Source organism: Vitis vinifera, chromosome 15 (assembly GCF_030704535.1).
Source record: "Vitis vinifera cultivar Pinot Noir 40024 chromosome 15, ASM3070453v1".
NCBI classification, from domain to species: domain Eukaryota; kingdom Viridiplantae; phylum Streptophyta; class Magnoliopsida; order Vitales; family Vitaceae; genus Vitis; species Vitis vinifera.
Window position 1 is genome coordinate 270,274 of NC_081819.1, and position 15,200 is coordinate 285,473.

General features: G+C 42.6%; 1 protein-coding gene across 1 annotated transcript in view; it reads left to right on the forward strand.

Moving 5' to 3' along the window:
- LOC100245550 (uncharacterized) overlaps positions 1-15,200 on the forward strand; it is a 151,363-nt gene that overhangs the window by 28,150 nt on the left and 108,013 nt on the right. Inside the window, exons 7-8 of the mRNA XM_010662888.3 lie at positions 13,286-13,347; positions 14,050-14,257. Coding sequence (XP_010661190.1) covers positions 13,286-13,347; positions 14,050-14,257 — 270 coding nt within the window. The remainder of the gene's footprint in view (positions 1-13,285; positions 13,348-14,049; positions 14,258-15,200) is intronic.

A 15,200-nucleotide genomic window follows, 5' to 3' on the forward strand; every position in this document is an offset into this window, starting at 1 on the left:
AGCCCAAATTCTCCTATGAAGCCCTACAAATCTCCGAAGAGTTGCTGGCCTCCAACCCCTCAGCCTTATGTCATAGGATGCACAAACGACCCTCCCTATGGGCTTATATAGGAGGTGGGAAGCTTCTGGAGACTCCTGGAGCCATTTACATTAAGCCATTGGTGGGACGAGTGTGGAGGCTTCTAAAGAAGCTTAGAGATGTCCACACATCTCTACACTATGGTGGAAGGCATCAGAGGAGTTCAATGCTTTCTAGAGAATTCCAAAAGTTTCTTGTATATTCTTGTACATAGTGTCACAGACTTAGTCTTTTCCTAAGCTTGCGCGACACTTAGACAAGTCAAGACCCTTGATCTTGCTAAGTTAGCCTACTCCCGATGCTTAGCTTGCTAGGCTTAGATGCACCCGACTTAGAAGCTTTAGAGGGCGTAGTAGGCAACACTTAAACAATGTAAGTTTTATTGCTCAAAGGAAGCTTTACAAGTGCTTTGGAACTCATTTGTTTGGTGCCTTGGCCAAATGAGGCCCTCACCTATTTATAGGCACCAATGGAACTCTCTGGTACCTTGGGGGGTTTCTTACAACTTAAGAATAATCTAGAACTTCCTACATAATTCTATGTACAAGCCTATGTACACGAATATATAAGAGATCTCTAGAATTCTCTAGAAAGTCTTGGACTCCTCTCATGCCTTTCACTATAGTATAGAGATGGGTGGACATCTTAAGGCATTTCTAGAACTTTATACACTCTTTCCATCAATGGCTAAGTGTAGGAGTCTCCAGAAGCTTCTTGGGCTCTATATAAACCCTTGGGGAGGTTTATTTGAAGCATCCTGTGACACTCTCCCCCACTTAAGCCACAGACGTTCTCGTCGCGCCTTCTGCCTGAAACTGCTCAATCTGTTCCTAGAACACCCATAGTGCATTTGCTGGCTCCCAACTAGCCTCGCTCTTTGGTGGTCCTTTCCATTTCACCAAGTACTCCGTGGCAGGAGGCACGCCTTGTCTCCTGACAACTTGGTCTGCAATGATGTGTTTTACTTCCTTGTCATAAGAGGTCACAACCGTTGTAGGTGCCCTCTTAGACATCCCTCGAGTTGGATTATCCTTGTCTCCATGATATGGTTTTAAGTAACTTATGTGGAAGACGAGATGAATCTTCAACCTCGATGGTAACTCAACTCTATAGGACACCTTGCCGACCTTCCCAAGTATGGTGAAGGGTCCTTCATACCTCCTCACAAGGCCTTTATGCACCAGCCTTAGCGACTTGAATTGTTGAGGAAGGAGCTTGACAAGCACCATGTCTCCGACCTTGTACTCTGTGTGACGTCGCTTCTTATCAGCCCATTTCTTCATCTTCCTAGCGGCCTTGTCCAAGTATGAGCATGCTATGTCAGCTTGCTTGTGCCACCCTTTAGCGAACTTGAAAGCCGTTGGACTTCTCCCCTTATAGCCCATTACTAGTGTGTGAGGAGTCAATGGTTGCTGTCCCATGGGTAGCTCGAATGAGCTCTTGTTGGTTGCCTCACTTCTTTGCAAGTTGTATGAGAACTACATCTAACAACTTAGCCCAATCCTTTTGGTTGACACTCACGAAGTGCCTTAAGTATGATTCTAGTAAGACGTTCACTCTCTCAGTTTGCCCATCTGTCTGCGGGTGAAAGCTTGTGGAGAAGTGAAGCTCTGAACCCATAAGCTTCAAGAGCTCCGTCCAAAACTTCCCAGTGAAACATGGATCGCGATCACTGATGATGTACTTAGGCAACCCCCAGTATTTGACCACGTTTTTCAAGAATAGCCTTGCTGTCTCCTCTGTAGTACAATCAGTAGCGGCTGTTATGAAGGTTGCATACTTAGAGAACCTGTCCACTACCACTATGATCGAGCCATAACCCTCCGACTTAGGGAGCCCGATGATGAAGTCCATAGTGATGCTCTCCCATGGACACTCCGCTATAGGTAGTGGCTCCAACAAGCCTCTAGGCTGTTGTTGTTCTACCTTATCTCGTTGGCACACAAGACAAGTCCTCATATAGGCCTCAACTTCATCCCATATCAGAGGCCAAGTGTAAGCCGACTTGAGTAGTGCCCTTGTGCGCCGTTGCCCAGGGTGCCCAATCCACTTGGTGTCATGACACTCCTTAATCAGGTTATGGCTTATGTTCCCCCACTTAGGCATGTAGAGTTGTCTCCCCTTAGTGTAGAGTAGGCCGTCCTCTACTTTAAAGCGCTTCGTTTTCCCCTCATGGGCCTAAACAATGAGGCTCTTAGCCATTGGATCATATTGCAGTCCCGCCCTTAGAAGATCCATTATGACCCTTAAGGGCTGGCTCGTCAAGGATGTTAGCTCTGCCTTGCGGCTTAGGGTATCGGTCACATGATTAGCGCTTTCTGGCTTATACTCCAATGTATAGTCGAACTCGGCCAAGAAGTCTTGCCACCTAGCTTGCTTAGGATTTAGCTTCTTCTGTGTTTGGAAATAGCTAGTGGCAACATTGTCGGTCTTCACTATGAAGTGAGACCCTAGAAGATAGTGCCTCCAGGTGCACAAGGAATGGACGATGGTGGTCATCTCCTTTTCTTGTACTGTATAGCGCCTCTTTGTGTCATTTAGCTTGCAACTTTCGAAGGTGATCGAGTGTTAATCTTGCATCAGAACTCCCTTAATAGTGAAGTTTGAGGCATCTATGTGCATCTCAAAAACCTTGGTGTGGTCGGGTAGTGCCAACATCAGCTTCTCAGTCATAACCTTCTTTAGATCTTCAAAGGCTTGTTGGCACCTTTTGTCACACTCTCGTGCCTTGTTCTTCTTGAGAAGATCAGTGAGTGGAGCTGCCCTTGCAAAGTAACCCTTGATGAATCGTAAGTAATAGTTAACCAAGCCAAGGAAAGACCTTAACTGAGGTACCTTAGTAGGTGGATCCCATTCCTGGATGTCCTTCACCTTGCTGTCATCCATCATGAGCTTGCCATCTTTGATGCGATGCTCTAAGAAGCTCACTTCTTCCTTAGCAAAGGAGCACTTCTCCTTCTCTACGTATAACTCGTTCTGCCTAGGATCTTGAAGATCTTCCTTAGATGCTCTACGTGCTTCTTCAGGGTGTTACTATAGATGACTATGTCAATCAAGTACACCACCACAAACTTGTCTAAATATGGGTGGAAGATCTTATTCATGAGTGTGTAGAACGTCATTGGGGCATTGGTGAGGTCGAAGGGCATCATTAAGAACTCATATGAGCCATACCTAGTCACACATGTAGTCTTCGGCTCGTCCCCCTCCGCAATCCTTACTTGGTAGTAGCCCGACCTCAAGTCTAGCTTTGTGAAGTATCTTGCCCTACCAAGATGATCGAACAAGTCGGCAATGAGCGGAATAGGGCACTTGTTCTTTACCGTCACCTTGTTGAGTGCTCGGTAGTCGATGCACATTTGTAAGGACCCATCACGCTTGTTTTGAAATAAGACCAGTGTGCCATAGGGAGCCTTGGATGGTTGGATGAACTCTGCGTCTAGCAACTCCTTAAGTTGTCTTCTTAACTCCTCCGGCTTGGGCGGTGCCATCCTGTATGGGCCCATAGCAAGGGGCTTAACTTTCGGCTCCAACTTGATCTTATGATCCTCCTCTCTTCTAGGAGGGAGTCTCTTGAGCAACTCGGGCGGCATCACATCCTTGAACTCATCAAGGACTCCCTTGATTTCCTTAGGCATGGGCTCCCCCGACCCATCATCCTTTTCCTCCTCAACGGTGGCAAGGTAGGTCACCCCTTTCCTCTTTAACCCCTTCTTTACTTGCATAGCCGATATCATGGGGGTCTTTGGCGAACCTTCGATGACTGTAGGCACCATGCATGGCTTCTCCTCCTCTAGGATAGCCATTGAGCGTAGGAAGGGTAGAGGCACGACTTTGACCTTCTGTAGGAAGTCCATCCCCAATACCATCTTGAAGTCATCCATGAGCGCTATTGTGACGTCGACCCTTCCTTCCCATGAGCCAATGTGCATAGCCACCCCGCGTGCTACTCCGTGTGATGATTTGGTAGCTGAATTAACTGCCTTGAGACAACCTTCCACCTTGGATGCTTGGAGTTTCAACCTCTTTACCTCATCCTCTGAGACAAAGTTATGAGTGGCACCAGTGTTCACCAAGGCCTTGGTGGCCTTCCTATTTACAAGGGTCTCTACATACATTAGCCCTTTGCTTTGAGGTGTCTTAGGCACCGGCTTAGCCTTGAGGGCGTTTAGGAGTTGTAATGATCCCACATGAGCATCGCCCTCCTTTTCATTTTCCTTGATCATGACATTTAGAGTTTTCCTCTTGAGGCAGTCTCGCGCCCAGTGTGGCCCATCACATTAGAAGCAATTGGTCCTGGGTGTGAACTCCTTTCGTTTGTCCTTGCCCTTGCCATCCTTGCCATCCTTGCCACTAGAGGTCTTGCTTGATCCTTCCTTAGGAGTGTACCCCCTTGATCCCTTGCCTCTCCTACCTTTGGCATGATTACCCTTGGACTGTGGCTTGGGCTTGGAGGAGTCTCCCCTTTTGTATTTTACCAAGGACCCTGCCATGGCTGTGGCTAGGTCTTGGACACCACGTCTCCTCAACTCTTGCTTGGCCTAGCTTTGTAGGTTGTCCATGAAGTTAAACAGTAGCTCCTCCTCGGACATGGTGGGTGTCTCAAGCATAAGTGTAGAGAACTCTTTGACATACTCACGGATCGAGCTCGTGTGTTTGAGACGTTTCATGTTTTTACTTGCTAGGTAAGCCACATCCTTAGGGTAGAATTGCCTTTCGATTTTTCGCTTAAGGTCATCCCATGTGTTTATGGTGCACGTCCCTTTTTCTGCATCGGCAAACCTTCGACGCTACATAGAGTAGCATTATCGGTGAGGTATAGGGTCGTGGTGCGTACCTTAGTGGCTTCATCTGTCAGTGCAATAGCCTCAAAGTAGCGCTCCATGTGCCACAAGAAATTGTCGAACTCCTTGGCATCCCTCTTGCCATTAAACGTGTGTGGCTTCGGCACCTCCACCCTTGCTGCCTTATGAGTGGCCATGACTCGTGTTGATATGGCAGTCTTGTAGATGGCCAGTTCTTGTCGAACCTCCTAGTCTCAGGCCTCCATGCGTGCAGCTAAGACCTCCACCCTTAACTCCATACTAGCAAACATGCTCATGACCTTGTCTTGGAAGGACATAAACTCCTCGTGTGACACCGACTGAACTTGTGAGCCTAGCACCCCCTCACGAAGGTCTTGGATCTGCTCCCTTAGATCCTTTAAGCCTTTCTCCATGCCTTGCTCATTCAAGTGCACCCTTCTCGGGTGTCTGCCTTGGCTAGCCTTGCCTTCATGTTGGCTTTGGCATCACGAGATTTATCCTTACTGCCCCTGCCCCGTGCAGTAGGCTTGGTCTCCCTCCCACGGGTTTGCTCACTAGTCTCCTTCACGTTGGAGCCCGACATGCTTCCTTCACTATACCCGCTTCGTAGCCGCGCTCTGATACCAACTGTCATGGACTTAGTCTTTTTCTAAGCTTGTGCGATACTTAGACAAGTCAAGACTCTTGATCTTGCTAAGTTAGCCTTACTCCCAATGCTTAGTTTGCTAGACTAAGATACACCCGACTTAGAAGCTTTAGAGGGCGTAGTAGGCAACACATAAAGAATGGAAACTTTATTGCTCAATGGAAGCTTTACAAGTTCTTTGGAACTCACTTGCTTGGTGCTTTGGCCAAATGAGACCCTCACCTATTTATAGGCATCAATGGAACTCATTGGAACCTTTGAGGGTTCCTTACAACTTAAGAATAATCTAAAACATCCTACACAATTCTATGTACAAGTCCATGAACAAGAAAATACAAGAGATCTCTAGAATTCTCTAGAAAGTCTTGGACTCCTCTCATGCCTTCCACCATAGTGTAGAGACGGGTGGACATCCCTAGGCATTTCTAGAACTTTCCACACTCTTCCCATCAATGGCTAAGTGTAGGAGTCTCCAAAAGCTTCTTGGACTCTATATAAACCCTTGGGGAGGCTCATTTGAAGCATCTTGTGACAATAGGCTTGTACATAGAATTGTTTTGGATGTTCTAGAATATTCATGAATTGTAAGGAACCTTCCAAGGTTCTAGAGAGTTCCATTGGTGCCTATAAATAGGTGAGGGCCTCATTTGGCCAAGACACCAAGCAAGTGAGTTCCAAAGCACTTGTAAAGCTTTCTCTGAGCAATAAAAACTTCCATTCTTCAAGAGTTGCCTACTACGCCTTCTAAAGCTTCTAAGTCATGAGCATCTTAACCTAGCAAGCTAAGTATCAGGAGTGTAACTGACTTAGCAAGATCAAAGGTCTTTTCTTGTTTAAGTGCCGCACGAGCTTAGGAAAAGACTAAGTCTATGACAGTTGGTATCAGAGCGTGGGTATGAAGTGGGCATAGTGAAGGAAGCATGTCCAGCTCTAATGTGGATGAGACTAGTGAGCAAACCTGCGGGAGGGAGACCAAGCCTACTCCACGTGGTAAGTGCAGGAAGGATAAATCTCGTGATTCCTCAGCCAACATGGAGGCAAGGGTAGCCAAGGTGGAGCTAGCCATGGCAGACACCTGAGGGGGGTGGACTTGATCGAGCAAGGCATGGAGAAGGGCTTAGAGGATCTCAGGGAGCAGATCCAAGACTTTCGTGAGAGGGTGCACTGACAAGTTCAGCCGGTGTCACATGAGGAGTTCATGTCCTTCCAAGACAAGGTCATGAGCATGTATGCCCGCATGGAGTCAAGGGTGGAGGCCTTGGTTGCACACATGGAGGCCCGAGACTAGGAGGTTCAATAAGAGCTGACCATCTCCAAGACCGTAGTGTCAGCATGGGTCATGGCCACTCATGAGGCACCAAGGGTAGAGGTGCCAAAGCCATACACGTTCAGTGGCAATAGGGATGCCAAGGAGCTGGACAACTTCTTGTGTCACATGGAGAGGTACTTTGAGGCTATTGCACTAATGGATGAAGCCACTAAGGTACGTACTGCGACCTTCTATCTCCCCGATAATGCTACTCAATGGTGGCGTTGGAGGTTTGGCAATATAGAAAAAGGATGTGTACCATTGATATGTGGGACGCCTTTAAGCGAGAGATCAAGAGGCAATTCTACCTCGAGGATGTGACCTACCTAGCAAGGAAAAACATGAAATGTCTCAAGCACACGGGCTTGATCCATGAGTTCGTCAATGAATTCTCTATGCTGATGCTTGAGATTCCTAACATGTCCGAGGAGGAGCTGCTATTCAACTTCATGGACAACTTCTTGTGTCACATGGAGAGGTACTTTGAGGCTATTGCACTCATGGATGAAGCTACTAAGGTACGTACCACAACCCTCTACCTCCTCGATAATGCTACTCTATGGTGGTGTTGGAGGTTTGGCGATATAGAAAAAAGGACGTACACCATAGATATGTGGGACGCCTTTAAGCGAGAGATCAAGAGGCAATTCTACCTCGAGGATGTGGCCTACCTAGCAAGGAAAAACATGAAATGTCTCAAGCACACGGGCTTGATCCGTGAGTTCGTCAAGGAATTCTTTATGCTAATGCTTGAGATTCCCAACATGTTCAAGGAGGAGTTGCTATTGAACTTTTTGGACAACCTACAAAGCTGGGTCGAGCAAGAGTTGAGGAGACGTGGTGTCCAAGACCTAACCACGGCCATGGCGGTAGTGGAGTCCTTGGTGGAATATAAAAGGGGAGACTCCTCCAAGCGCAAACCACAGTCTAAGGGTAATCATGCCAAAGGTGGGGAAGACGAGGGATCATGGGGGTACACTCCTAGGGAAGGGTCAAGCAAGGGCCCTACTGGCAAGGATAGTAAAGGCAAGGATAAGCGAAAGAAGTTCATGCCTAGGACGAACTGCTTCCTATGTGATGGTCCACACTAGGTGCGGGATTGCAAAGGAAAACCTTAAATGCCATGATCGAGGAGAAGGAGAAGGAGGTCGATGCTCATGTGGGATCACTACAACTCCTAAACGCCCTTAACGCCAAGCTGGTGCCTAAGACACCTCAAAGCAAAGGGCTAATGTATGTATAGGCCCTTGTAAATGGGAAGGCCCCCTAAGGCCGTGGTGGACACCGGTGCCACTCATAACTTTATCTCGAAGGATGAGGCAAAGAGGCTAGAGCTCCAAGCATCCAAGGAAAGAGGTTGGGTCAAGGTAGTTAATTTAGCTACCAAGCCATCACACGGTGTAACACACGGGGTGGCTATGCGCATTGGCTCATGAGATTGAAGGGTCGACTTCACAGTGTCATCCATAGATGACTTCAAGATGGTATTGGTAATGGACTTCCTAAGGAAGGTCAAGGTCGTGCCACTACCCTTCCTACGCTTGATGGCTATCCTGAAAGAGGAGAAGTCATGCATGGTCCCTACGGTCACCGAAGGTTCACACAAAACCCCCATGCTATCGGCTATGCAAGTTAAGAAGGGGTTAAAGAGGAAGGAGGTGATCTACCTAGCCACCCTTAAGGAGGAAAAGGATGACAGGTTGGGGGAGCCCATGCTTAAGGAAATCAAGGGAGTTCTTGATGAGTTCAAGGACGTGATGCCGCCCGAATTGCCCAAGAGACTTCCATCTAGAAGAGAGGAAGAGCATAAGATCGAGTTGGAGCCGGGAGCTAAGCCCCTTGCTATGGGGCCATATAGCATGGCATTGTCCGAGTTGGAGGAGCTAAGGAGACAACTCAAGGAGTTGCTGGATGTGGGATTCATCCAACCTTTTAAAGCTCCCTATGGCATGCCGGTCTTGTTTCAAAAGAAGCATGATGGGTCCCTACGGATGTGCATCGACTACCGGACACTCAACAAGGTAACGATACAGAACAAGTACCCCGTTCCACTCATTGCTGATCTATTTAATCAACTTGGTAAGGCAAGGTACTTCACTAAGTTGGATTTGAGATCGAGCTACTACCAAGTGAGGATTATGGAAGGGGACAAGCCGAAGACTACATGATTGTGACCCAGTATGGCTCATATGAGTTCTTAATGATGCCTTTTGGTCTCACCAATACACCAACAACGTTTTGCACACTCATGAACAAGATCTTCCATCCCTATCTAGACAAGTTCGTGGTGGTATACTTGGATGACATAGTCATTTAGAATAGCACCCTGGACACGTGGAGCATCTAAGGAAGGTCTTCAAGATCCTAAGGCATAACGAGCTATATGTAAAGAAGGAGAAATGCTCTTTTGCTAAGGAGGAGGTGAGCTTCTTAGGGCATCGCATCAAGGATGGCAAGTTGATGATGGATGACAGCGAGGTGAAGGCCATCTAGGAGTGGGATCCAGCTACTAAGGTACGTTAGCTAAGGTTTTTCCTTGGCTTGGTTAACTATTACGGACGGTTCATTGAGGGTTACTCTGCAAGGGCAACTCAACTCATTGATCTTCTTAAGTTGAACATGGCATGGGAATGGGATGAGAGGTGCCAACGAGCCTTTGGGGATCTAAAGAAGGCTGTGACTGAGGAGCCAGTGTTGGCCCTACCCAACCACACTAAAGTATTTGAGGTACACACGGATGCCTCTGACTTTGCTATTGGAGGGGTTGAACCATGTTCATGCAATCTATTGATGCTCCTTCAATGATTAAGACGGGAGAAAAGATGTTTGAGTTATTTGACAAATGGGTAGAGCAAGTTGGTGAGGAGAATGTTATTCAAGTTATAACAAATAATCACTCAAGTTATGTGATGGCAGGTAATAAATACTATTTCTTGAATTTTTATTTATTTTTAAAATTTGAATTATTTATCTTGAGAACTTATATAAATTTATTATCTACAATGTACAATGTCACATAGGGAGGCTTTTAGAATTAAAGTGCCCGCATTTGTATTGGACACCATGTGCTGCACATTGCCTTGACTTGAGTTGGAAGATATTGGAAAGCTACCAAACATTAAGAGGACATTGGAGAGGGCTATATCACTAAATGGGTATATTTATAATCGCTCAAAGCTACTCAACATGATGAGGCAGTTTACTGGACATAGGGAATTGCTTAGGCCTGATTAGACTCGGTTTGCAACTGCTTTCATCACATTATCGCGATTGCATGAACAAAAAAACAACTTGAGGAAGATGTTTACAAGCTCAGATTAGTCAGATAGTAAATGGGCAAAAGAGCAGAAGGGGAAAACTATAGCCAACATAGTTCTAATGCCTTCATTTTGGAACACTATTGTGTTTTGCTTAAAGGTTTCGGGTCCCCTAGTTCGTGTACTTCATTTGGTTGATGGTGAAAAAAAAACTCCTATGGGATACATCTATGAGGCCATGAATAGAGCTAAGGATACAATTGTGAGAAGTTTTAATGTAAATGAAGAGAAGTGCAAAGAAATTTTCAACATCATTGATAAGAGGTGGGAGATTCAGCTTCATTGGCCTTTGCATGCACTAGAGTACTTTTTGAACCTGGAATTCTTCTATGATAAACTAGAAATAGAGCATGATGCAGTGATTGAGTGATTTGTATAAATGCATCTTAAGGCTAACAAGAGACCCTGCTAAGCAGGAAAAAGTTGTGGCCGAAGTGAGTTTGTACACAAATGCCCATGGACTATTCGGGAATGAGTTAGCTGTTAGGACAAGGAAGACTAGAGCACCAGGTTAGTTATTTACTTTTGTTTATTTAAATGATTAGATTGTATTTTTGCTAAAATAGGTGAATTGTTTCACTAAATTGTTAATATCTATACTACAGTTGAATGGTGGGCTGCATATGGAGCTTCAGCTCCAAATTTGCAAAGGTTTGCAATGAAAGTCTCAACTTAACATGCAGTGCATCAGGTTGTGAATGGAATTTGAGCATCTTTGAAAATGTAAGTGACCAAAATAATTACAAGTAATAGTCTAATAGCGTCTTGAATGTAACTTAAAAGTTAAAACTTTAAAATATATTTATGAGCTTATGAATTTTTGCAGATTCATAGCAAGAGGAGAAATAGGTTAGATCATCAACGCTTGAATGATTTGGTATACATTAAGTATAATCGAGCCTTGAAGAAAAGATACAATGAACGTAATACCATTGACCCAATTTCTTTGAAAGATATAGATGATAGCAATGAATGGTTGATAGGAAGAATGGATGATGAGGATTCTCATGGAGGTGCAGAAGATGATTTTGTATTTGATGATGATAATTTGACATGGGGTGATGTTGCTAGAGCTACTGCAGCTGAGGAGACCAAGTTTGATACTAGAGCTAGAGCTAAAGCAAACTCAAGCATAATACCACCAATGAGGGGGATAGCTTCAAGTTCTAAAACTTTGCCTTCTCATTCACTAATAGATGAAGATGAAGATGGAGACATGGTTGATTCAGCAGATGAAAAAGATGGGGAAGGCTACAAATGTGGTGATGGAAATGATGATGATGATGATTTTGTTGATTTAGAGGAGTGATGATTGCTTGTTGTGGACAAATTTGTTATTTAAGTGTTTTTTAATGATGTTTTTGAATTGTGGACAAATTTCATGTTTTGGTTTGGAAACTTTGGATTTGGATATGTATTAAGCTATTAGCAATATGGATTTGGATTTGTTTATATGCTTGAAGTTCTTTATTTTTATGTGTTTTGTTGATTAAATTGAAGTTTTGGATGATATTTGATGATTTATGTGTTTAGGACAAATAAATGATTGTTAAATTTGATTATATTATATATTAATATATATGTAGATTAGGGTGCGCCTCACTTCACTAAAGTCCGCGCATTAGGTGCGCCTTGTGCCTCAGGCTCGAGGACTACTTTGTGCCTCGGTGTGCCTTGAGCCTTTTAAAACTATTTTTACCCAAAAAAATCTATATTAAAAAACCTAACTTAGAATTATAATGTCATTGGTAGTCTCGTCTTTTTTTGTTCTTTTGAATTATTGAATCTTTTTCTTTGCTTTGTCAATTATCTTAGATTGAATTCATTTCTACCTAGCTGAATTTTTATGGATCTGAAGTCTCATGTAAGTTCAAGTCCTTTGTTTGGCTTGTGACACACAAGAAAGTAAATATGGATGACATGCTATAGTTGAGAGACTTTCCAAATCCCTTTGTCTTGATTGGTGCATCTTATGTGTAAGGAATAGATTGTCGATTGACCTTGTCTTTTTACACTATCCAACAACTTTAGGGCTATGGCACAGTCTATTCAAACAAGCTAGGATGTATTTGGGTTTAGCCCAAGAGTATATGTGACATGATAATTATTTCGTTAAGGGGTTTGGGGAGCTCCGGTACAAGCAAGACTCTTTGGCTAATTGCTTGTCTCATATTGCTTTGGGTTGTGTGACGAGAGAGAAGTGTTAGGATCTTTTTTGAGGATAAGTGGAGGATGTTAGAGATGTTGTGAGATCTACTTCACTTCTACTCCTCTTTTAGGGCCTCTTGTATCAACTCTTTTAAAGACATTTCTCTCAATATCGCTCAGCTCAATTGGGATTCGATGTGTAGATCAAAAGGGTTTGGTTGGCAATGGGAGGAGCTTAATCTGGGTTTGAGGGGATGATATCTATTTAATGTTTTATGTGGTCTAATCCATTTTGTATGGTTCTGTTGGATAGTGTAGGAGTTCAGTTATATTTTGATCAATTTTTGTATATGTGGGAAGGAATTTTTTGTCCTTCGTATAAACTTTTTATTCATAATTAATACATGTTTTTGTTTATGATTAAAAAAAAAAAAGTTCCTTCCCTGTAAAAAAATGCATGCCAGCTGATATCTTGGGCAACCATGGTGCTTATAGGCAAAATTGTAGAGGAATTCATGCTTTCTTGAGTGTGCACCTCTGATCTTTGTATTGGTTTTTTAATGGTTTTTTAGGTTGTTCTCTCTTTCTCCCTCCCTCCCCTTCTTATTTTTCCCCTTCTTTTCTCTTCTTTGCCTTTTCACCCTTGAAGGGTAACTCATTCTTATTGTACTTTTGGTTCATGATGCAATGAAAATTTTCTGATATAAAAAAAGGCATGTACAAATTACATTGCTCATGGACAATTTTATGATGGAGAAAAATTGGTATGTCACACATTGTTTTGAACAAAACCTCATGTTGTTTGGAAAAATTCCTGTCATAATTTACTAGTAAATTCATGTCTCCAGTCATCAGTTATTCTCTGTTATACAAGGTAGGTTTGAAATGTTTTTATGTTGGTTTTCATAATATATGCTTTTTCATGATTTATCATATTTCATATCTATGCATAACTGTTTGTTTTTCCTGTATGTTCTCCAGGCCCACATTGCATTTGGTTTAAGGTTTTCTGCCCTAACGATAATGAAACAGAATCCTGTGGGGTAAGTTCTTTTAGATGCACTGATAGGGTTTTAATTCTTTCTTGTATTTATTTTGTGAATGTCATATGGGTTAGCAGTCAATATCTTGAAAGGATCTCTTGACCATATGGGGCCTTGATTTTTCATGCTGATAGTTGACTGTCTGGTTATATAGACCCCTTGATTTTTGTAAATATTTGACTATATGATTTTTAAATCCCTTTACTCATTTTGATGGTTGACTATATTTATTTATGAGGAGTAAAGCTTTTATCAGGGTGAAGGTATGGCATCATGGAGTAAAACACCTTAAAGCTACAAGTGCATCAACAACCATTCATGCAACAGAGGCAAAAAGAAAACCAACACTTCGAACACAAATTCAGACTCTTGTGGTCATTATATCTTGATCTTTTACGAACCCCTTAAAATACATTTAAAAACATGTTTACAACTCAAGAATATTTGGTTTCTGATAAAAAAAGATGTTTACAACTCAATAATATTTGAGCCATATAGGGTTGTTGGGATCTGTGGTTGGGATGTTAGAATATTTGCTATATATATATATATATATGTATGTATGTATATCTATTTGTCTATCTATCTATCTCTGTGTGTGTGTGTTTTACAGCAACAATGGTGCTGATTGATTCCTAGTAAAGTTCATATGGAATTCTTAGAGTCATCTGGCACTTGATTTATGATTCTCTTTTTTGTCAGGTCATTTAATGGGAAAGTTAGAGGAGGTCAAGTGAACAAAACTGTGGAGATTCTAGGTCTAGAAATTTATTGCAGCACGTCCCAAGGAACTCTCAGTTTGATTGCTATTGATGATGCTGCTGACTCCAAACTTGGTGGAGATGCAAGACTTGAAGGGAATAAAAATGACTACATATTGGCCCCATTTGATGTGTCTATGACTCTTTTGGTATGCATATTTGACCAGAATCCTTTTACAATAGGCTTTGCTTTCTTATTTGTCATTTAAATCACGATTTCATGGAATTAGTGTTTTTTCCTTTTTTTGTTCATTTTTTAAATTCTTTTGTCATTTTTTTTTAATTAGGAACAAAATATATATTAATTATGAAAGAAGTATAATAGTAGGATGAGTGGTCCTCCACACAAAATACATAATACTGATTAAAATAAGGCTAAACACCTCCAATATTATAAGGAGAACTATACATAAAGGTATAGGCTATTTAAGGATGCATAAAGATAACATCTCAAAATTAGACTCAACTCCTCTGTTTAAAGTTATTCAATTCCAAACCCACCCTCCCCTTGGGTGAAAAAAAAGAGCACAAAAAGGCCTTTTTTCCACCCATCCAATCTCCTTAAGATTCTATCAACCATTGGATCCTAAAATCTTCTTGTCTTCGAATTCTCTTTGAAAGGAAGACCCAAATAAGATAAAGGTCATTCTAAAACTTTATAGTCAAGCATCAAGGCCTTTCAGTCGATTGCAATTGCAATTTCCTAAAAAAAAAAAAAAAAAAAAACCTCCACCTTATCTAGCTCCCAATTGTGGAGTTGTCCTGAAAAATGACGGTTCCAACATTCCCCTTGTCTTACTCCCAATTATCATCCGCCCATGCATCTTGGGCAATGGTAATAATAACCAAAGTAAGAAAAGCCTCTCTACGGGGTAATTCACCATATCACATATCTTTTCAAAATTTCATCTATTTGTTTATTGTCCACCCTTAAAATGATTCTACTAAAAAAATTCTCCACCCGATTTTTGTTACCTTCCACATTTTGTAGCATTCCTTAGCTACTCTTGAGCATTGCTTGTTGGTTTTTTTTTTTAAATATTGATGTATGAGAGTGCAAAGTTTATCATATTTCTTTTTTTTTTTTTCCTA